The 8511-nt window shown below is 40.6% G+C and overlaps 1 protein-coding gene across 6 annotated transcripts in view; it reads right to left on the bottom strand.

The window, feature by feature from the left end:
* Positions 1 to 528: 528 nt before the first annotated feature.
* Positions 529 to 8511, bottom strand: part of LOC131394415 (zinc finger protein 26-like) — an 85958-nt gene continuing 77975 nt past the window's right edge. For 4 of the 6 annotated variants that reach the window (XM_058525774.1, XM_058525776.1, XM_058525773.1 and 1 more), the window contains 5 exons: positions 5939 to 6023; positions 5200 to 5326; positions 4511 to 4594; positions 3921 to 4003; positions 529 to 3441 (listed from right to left, as the gene is read on the bottom strand). In XM_058525774.1, the coding sequence (XP_058381757.1) occupies positions 2098 to 3441; positions 3921 to 4003; positions 4511 to 4594; positions 5200 to 5326; positions 5939 to 5971 (1671 nt within the window). In that variant the 5' untranslated portion in view covers positions 5972 to 6023 and the 3' untranslated portion in view covers positions 529 to 2097. The other 2 variants (XM_058525779.1, XM_058525778.1) reach the window with 2 other exon arrangements.

The following is an 8511-nucleotide window of genomic DNA, read 5'->3' as shown; positions in this document are numbered from 1 at the left end:
CTTAACCACTGTGCCACTGCGCTAGGCCCACTTAGAATGTTTTTAAAGGCTCACTTGTGTTGGAGCATAAATGGCTCACATCATCTTGGCTTTTGGAGTTTGTCCACATGAACATACCACTTTGTCAGCTGCTGACCAACAAAAGCTTGGACTATTTTGCTCTATTTTAAAATCTGCTCTATTGTTCTTGTACAGCAATTATTGAGGATGCTATCACTCAGAGTGCAGGGAGCAGAATGCAGCCAATCTGCAGGAGTGACCTCAAACACTACCAACAAGGTCCTACACTGAGGCAACTGTGACAAATTCTTATAGGACCCCTAAATCTTCTTTCACACAATTACTAAGTTGTTTGAGGACAATCTATGACCCTTACACCGCACACAAAAGGTTAAGACTAATCTGCTGATCTTTGGTGTTCTTGCCAATAATTAAAAAGGCAACAGATGGACTGAATAACAATATACATACCCAAAGTGAACCACAACATGACATACTCCACACATACAAACATGTAACACAAATGTGTACAGAGAATCCTTCTTCTGGATTTATTATTAAGCTTGATTTAGATATTCATACAGTGCTTTGATTAATCCTCAAGAAAGTGTCATTAAGCAGCTGCACACCTAAAGGTCATATTTGATATAACCCAAGGCTTCTTGAGCATCCAAACTATGTGAATTTGTATCATTGAGGCTGAAACAATACTGTGCTGATCTGTGTCTACACCCAAGGTTCATATTCAGGATCTCCCAGTGAGGGCAAGAAGCATAGCAGATTATGAGGACCAGCTACATTCACGAGTTGTTCTTTTGTCACAGCCCGCAGATAGAATGACAAACACAGAAGCAGGTGATTCACCAGCAACAGCTGTCGCTTTGACTCAAATATCATTGTTTTCCCAGGCCGTGGTGTTGGGTATGGTGTGAAAGAGAGCATTCATTATTCTCACAATCATCCTGTATGGGCTTGAAGTCAAAGGTCCTCCCCAGGTGGCAGGGTTGTTGTTCACCCAGAAAGGTCACAAAAACAGGGTGTCACACATGGTAGGTGTAATCTCACTTTTCCTCCCACTCATCCCATGCTTGAAACTGATTTTTTATCTGAAAGGATCATGTGTGAGAGGAACAAGGTAATTTTACAAAATTTATGAAGATGTATTTTAACCATCATGTTGGCTGGTATGACTCACTCTAAATGAGTTTAGTGAGCACCATACACAGTCAAGCAGTTGCTGTCTTCACAATGTAAGTCCGTTTCAATCCATTAAGAGAATCCAGGTGGTTAGAAGAGGATTAAGTGTGAATTCTGTGGACCCACTTTTAACCAGGCTGCAACATGGAAGGTGTAGCAACTAGACTGCCCTATCACTGGAGAGAAACACATGCACAGAAATGCTCAGGGCCTACTCATAAAGGATTAAAACAGATCTATAGAACCAACTAGAACACTATGCATCTCAGAAGACCCTAAGATTCACACACAGGATAGCACTTCACACACTTGCCATATTCAGTTTCTTGACTGTGAATCACCCCAACTTTATTACAGACGAGAAAGAATTCAATGCAAAATGATGACTCTACAACATTTTTTACAACTATAAAGTTTTTCTCCACAGTGAGATGACAAGTGAACATAAGCAGTTCAATTTTCCTCTGTATCTCACATTAGTTGGATTTCTCTCCACCACAAGATCTCTTATATATACGAGATATACAGTTCACTGAAGAAACAGGGAAGGGCTCTCCATGTTTCTTAATAGTATAGCTTCACTGTCAAGCCTTACATGCTAGGCTGTGAGTAGATGCTGATGGTTTTCCCTCAGTCCTTACATTTGGACAGCATCTCTGCAGTGTGGGCCTTTCATGTCTTTGAAGTGAACTGGGACTACTGAGGGCTTTAGCACATTCCTTACACTGATAGGATGTCTCTCCAGGTGAGTTCTTTAATTACACTGAAAGGGAGTGGGAAAACCTTCAGTTTTCCCACATTCCTTTCATTTATAAGGTTTCTTTCCAATGTCACCTTATAAATGACAAAGTACAAAGAACTAGCCAATGTTTTCCCACATACATTACACTAAACAGACTTCTAAACACTGTGAGTTCTAAAATGTCTAGTCACTTTTGAGGAAGTAGCAAAGGCTTTGCCACATATGTCACATTTAAAAGGTTTCTCTCCACTGTGAGTTTTTATATGGTCATTAAGTCCTGAGGAATGACTGTAGGCTTTCCCACATCCCTTACATTTATAGGGTTTCTCTCCAGTATGAGTACGCTTGTGAATGATTAAGTACCAAGAAGTGGTAAATCGTTTCCCACATATATTACACACAAAAGGCTTCTCTCCAGTGTGAGTTCTAAAATGATTAGTCAGTTGTGAGGAAGTAGCAAAAGCTTTCTCACATTTGTCACATTTAAATGGCTTCTCTCCATTGTGAGTATTTATATGGACAATAAGGCTTGAGGATCGACTGAAGGCTTTCCCACATTCCTTACACTCATAGGGTTTCTCTCCACTGTGAGTTCGCTTATGACTGTTAAGGCCCAAAAGACAATTAAAGCCTTTCCCACACTCGGTGCATTTATAGGGTTTCTCTCCAGTGTGAGTACGTTTGTGAATGACTAAATATGAAGAACTTGCAAATCTCTTTTCACATATATTACACTCAAAAGGCTGCCATCCCCTGTGAGTTCTCAAATGGTTACTGAGATTTGACGAAGCAGCAAAGGCTCTCCCACATGTGTCACACTGAAACGGCTTCTCTCCAGTGTGCGTATTTATGTGGCTAATAAGGCCTGAGGAATGACTGAAGCGTTTCCCACACTCCTTACATTCATAGGGTTTCTCCCCAGTGTGAGTTCGCTTGTGACAGTTAAGGTGCACAGAACAACTAAAGCCTTTCCCACATTCTTCGCACTTGTAAGGTTTCTCTCCAGTGTGAGTACGCTTGTGAATGATTAAGTGGGAAGGACTTATAAACCTTTTCTCACATATATTACACTCAAAAGGCTTCTCTCCACTGTGAGTTTTTATGTGGCGAACAAGGCCTGAGGATTCAGTGAAGGCTTTCCCACATTTCTTACATTCATAGAATTTTTCTCCATTGTGAGTTCTTCTTTGCGCCTGAAAGCACGATTGATTAACAAAGGCTTTCCCACCCACACTGCATTCAAAGGCTTTCTCTTGCATGCTAGTTTTCCAGTACACATCTGGAGTTGGGCTGATGGCTTTTCCCCACGGATAAAACATTGCAAGTTTCTCTTCAGTAGAGGTTTTCTTGGACAGAGCAATGAAGCATTTTTCATGCTGATTATCCTTATGAGTATTCCCACCATTTTGAGCTCTCCTGTGTGTCTTCAGGCCTGAACGTTCACTGCAGACTTTCCCACATTGCTCAGAATCACCGAGTTCCCACCCATTGTGTATGCTTTCCTGTTGATGAAAAAATGAACGATAATTCAAAGATTTCTCAAATTCATTAATTTACCTCACCCATCTCAAAGCAAAAACACCATTACGATGACAATTTTTATCATTTGTATTACGTTCATACACTTCCTACCCTGTTCATTTCTTTGAACTTGAATGATGGAATCCTTCTGCCAGAAGGATATGCCATCTACTCTAATCTTAAAAGATTCCTGTAGTTTCATGGAGTTGTTTAAAAACTCAACAGCATGTCATATAAGGGGGAATGAGATCTTCTGGGAATTCTGAAGCAACAACTTTTAAGATAGGTTTAAAATATTCCCAAATTCAACATATTCAGAGTACCTCTACAGAACCATTGCTCTGTCTTAGGCGAATGCCACTCATCCCAAATATCTAGCGCTTGCTCACATGTTCTAGCTGATGAAAATCTCAATCTTTTCTAAATGTGGAAAATAAGAAATACATCTTTTCAAACTCACCATTTCTATCCTATTGGATGCTTTTTCCCAAAAAATATCCTGGCAAATTGCTGAGTCTTTGGTTTTAAGTGGCGTTTCCCATTCTAAAATAAAAAAAGAATGAAACGTGTAGGAATATACAGAAAGAAATGTACATTAAAGCGGTTAAAAACAGTAAGGCTCATCTGTATTATTTCTAAGTTAAACATACTAAATAAAAGGCAAGACATAGGAGAAGAGTTTTGCTATGTCAAAAATTTTGCAATCATAAGGATGTGTAGTCAAAAATTCAGTTTATTAAAATGATTCTATGAAAATTAAATATGATGAAAAGGGACGCAATATGATCAAGGAAAGAATGTAGCAAAGTTCTGGATAAACAACATACACCAAATGATTAACTTAAAACAGACACAGAACAAGTTTTTTTCTGAGTTCATAGGAAATTCTCAGTAAGTGTAAAGTACGTAAGAGAAGCTGATGATATCTCACAGCATTAGAGACCAATGACTTTGGCCTTCTAGAGAAATCACCTCGTAAAGCTTTCTCATTGCTAATTCCAAACATAGGGACATTTTCATTGACCAGGGAAGTTCTTCAGAATTTCTCACCTTGGAAGGCTCCTGTCTCCACTATTCTCAACTCTTCTTCCTGTTCCAACCAAGAAATCAGGTTGGGTTTGAACAACTGATACTCTGTTCATGGGAAAAGATATATTAATGGTAAAGCCCTCTGCAAAAGATGACAAATATTCCCATGAATCAACTCCTATATTTCCAGTGAACACAGTAACATTATTTCAAAAGAGATAAAAACGCAAACATGCTCTTTCTGTGTATCAAAGAGATTTCTCGTCTCCAGCCCCTGAAACCCCTGTTCAGATATATATACATTAAAAAGTATTAAAACTTTTATTGAAACAGGAAATAAAGTAAATGCAAAAAGAAATGTTCATTGTCATGGAGAAATCACTACACCAGTGGCTGTCAAACTCTGTTGTCCATCAGAATCATGTCCACCGTTTTCATTAAAATAGAGATGTCTGGGTATAATGCCAGAGATTCATTCATTGTGTCAAAAGTGGATTCTGAGAATGCATATTTCTAAGAGAGTGACGGGGATAGTGTTATTCCTCGAACCACAATTTTACAGAAACCACACTACATTAAAACCCATTAGTGTAGAGACTTGTGCCTTAGTTTCCATTATGTGCAGATTTCACATCACCAATATTGGAACATAGTAAATAAATCATATATGTCTGTTCCATAAGAGACTACAGGAATGATAGCAACCTTACCTACTGTGATCAGGTTCTTGTAGTTCTCCAGCATCACACCTCTGTATAGATTTTTCTGAGCTCGGTCCAGTAAAGCCCACTCCTCTCGGGTGAAGTTCACAGCCACATCAGCGAAGGTAACTGAGTCCTAACCATCACATGCAAGCTGGCTTCAGTAAAGTAACATCTCCACCAGTGTTCACTGGGTGATGAACATGGGAGACCAAAGGGCAAGAAAGGATTTCAAGGTCTCTCATCATCTCCCCCAGGGTTCAATGGTCCTAGGTTTTCTCCTCTCTATCTAGACTCACTCATGGTTGATATCCTCCACTTATGGCTTTAATGGAACCTCTAACGCATGAACTTATCTCACCACAACTAGACTAAAAGCTCTTCTCATCTTAATTCCCTCTGGCGGAACAGTCCTAGGCAAACTGTGGACACTTTAAAAAGCTGATGAATGTACAAGTTCTTTGAGAAATGCACACGTTCATCTTCATTACCACCCCAGAGCAGGCAGCAAAACAAAAAAATGTGCAATTGCCATTGTGAAACAACAGTAGGAGGTAATTATAAAAATACTGAGATTATTTACATGAACCAATGAGAGGGTCCACTTTCGGTGGGAAAACTACGGGGACTCAGTCCATCAGTGGCCTGACTTCCTGAAGAACCCTGGAGAGAAGTGTACCTAGAAAGAAAGGTGTCTATCCAGTGGGTGCGGTATGTCATTTTGTAGAAGCATACACTTTCTAATTACCTGAGAATAATTTGTCAAACACTCAGTCACCATCCTTTCTGCTTCTATCTTTGACTCAGGAAGGCAGAAAGGGTCCTTAGAAGACCTAGAAGAAAAGAAAGAAAGCATGAGATGACCATAATTCCCACATTCACAGACCTGGAAGTCATTCCATTCTAGCCTGAAATTCTCAAATATTCCCACACACTCAAGAAATCTCACATAAATATACACTACTGCCATCAACTGTCAGAGTAGTCCTGTCTCACCTGAAGCCACAACAGGGAATTGTGAGTCATGCTATCAGGAGAAATGAAATTGTTTCATTTTACAGGGATCAAAACTTAAGCCCTGAGGAATGTGACTCTTCATTTGTCAAGGCAATAAAATTGATGAATGAGATTATGCAGCCTTTCTACCTAGCTGACATAGAAAACAGCATTCCCTGGCCCACTTAAGCTTCTCCTAGACAAACCAGCAGCATGACTGCTCAGGTCCAGACCAAAGGACTCTGTGTTGTGAAATATGAACCTCAAAGCTACTAAAACAATATGCTCTATAGCAAGAATATCAGTGACATCATCATTTACCCAAGACCATCTGTACTAGATGTCTCACTGGAATCTTATAGCTCACTTATATATTTGGAAAAACCTGAGTATTTGAATCTAGTCTTTCGTCTTTAAATTTTGTGTTTTCTGAACACAAAACAAGTATGCCTGATAAAAATTTAGTGTGCAGTAAAATTAGAATGCTTTGAATGTACAAAATAATGTAAAATATCACAATATTTTTATGCTACTTCTAAGTAAATATTCTCACTATATATATGAACTACACATTTTACTGGACAGCACTGGTCAAGACTGCCCCTGGGCATTTGAAGGGAAGAAAAACGATGTATTTTATTTGGTCAACGTTCTTGAGCTTCCCTGATAGATACTGAAGAAGTCTGAAGCTCTGGGCCTCCTTTTAAGTTCTTATTGCTGCCTTATTCTTACAGTCTCACAGTAAATAACAGTGATCTTATGTCCCTGTACTAGGCACTCAGTTGAGAGCAGTAACTATAAAGAAAATGTCCTAGGTATTAAAGGCCCCACACTCTCACTGGAGAATAGAGACAATAAAGTAATAAGTGACATACCAATTCATAACTGCTATGGGGAGAAAAAATCAAGCCGGTAAGAAAATAAAGGGTGTCCTAACATACACACAGAGAGAGAGAGAGAGAGAGAGGAAGAGAGGAAGGGAGGGAGGGAGAGGGAGGGAGGGAGGGAGGGAGAGAGGGAGAGAGGGAGGGAGAGAGGGAGGGAGGGAGAAGGAGGAAGGGAGGGAGGGAGGGAGGGAGCACAAGCACATATATTCTATCGGTTCTGGATCAAGACAATGGAAGAATAGGGAAATAATCATTAGCTCTTCTACATCTGACACTAAAAGATTAGAAAAAGTACATCAATGTTTTTACAAAAGAACTCAGAATACACTAAAGTACTGGGAAGCCCCCACAAATCTTCGTTGGAAACACTCAAATTAGTAGGTCTGTGCTCTCACCTTGCCTTGGGAAAAGGGCAATACCATATCATACTTAACTCAACATTTGTCTATTTTATGCGTCTTTTCAGGAACCACCTTTTCATTCTACTCATCAGTTCTATGTTCTAGCCACGTCTTTTATATTTACTCATTTCTTCCACAGACTTTCTTCGTGTTTGTCTTTTTACGTTCTGTATTTAAAGGTTAACTACTTTATGTTAAAAATTCAACAACCTTTGACAACGTTACAAACTGTTGTGACATCAAATAAAAAAAAACACTTTTGGAATAATGTCCGTCTCGCAGCCAAGTTGTTCCCTTTGTCTCTTCTCTCTAAATTACAACCAGTAGGACATCCATGGACCAAAAAAAGGACTCTGCACAGCATACTAGAATGCCTGAGAGATCCATATATCTATACATCTGGAAGTGGGTTGACTGGACTTCTCACATGTGGTGGAACCAGTGAAGCAGTGGCAGCAGTTCACAAGACCAGGAGTTCCAGGAACTATGGCCACACCTGGAACTGGAGGCCCCAAGAACTGAGGTAACACTCATCAATAGAAGCCCCAGGAATCCAAGCAGTGCATGCTCCTGGAGGCACCAGGAGTCACTGCAGGCATACCACCAGAGGCTCTGGGAACTGCAATGATACCTGAAAATGAGGCCCCTCCACCAACCCTGGTGGCAGCACCTTCCCACACTGGTCCAGCCAGCAGCAGGGGCTGCATCCAAGACTCTGCCATCCAGCAGCAGTGGTGTAGCCCATAACCTGAGATTCCAGGATTCCCACCAGCACCTGAGACTGGAGGCTACAAAAGCGAAAGTAGTGCCTGTGACTCAGACCCCAACAGCTGTGGCCCCAACAACAGCCCTACCAGTGTTGCATACAATACCCTGGGGCCAAGGCAGTGGTGGCAGTGCCAGTGACCTGAAATTCCAGGAACTATGTAGGCACTTAGCAGAGGCTTAGGAAGCCATGGTGGTGCTTGTAACCTAGGTAACCCTCCCCTTTGTGGCTGTTGCAGTAGCAGTGTCACGTATAACCCTGGCCCACTCAG

Source organism: Diceros bicornis, chromosome 30 (assembly GCF_020826845.1).
Source record: "Diceros bicornis minor isolate mBicDic1 chromosome 30, mDicBic1.mat.cur, whole genome shotgun sequence".
Lineage (NCBI taxonomy): Eukaryota > Metazoa > Chordata > Mammalia > Perissodactyla > Rhinocerotidae > Diceros > Diceros bicornis.
This window is presented reverse-complemented; position numbering and strand designations above follow the sequence as displayed.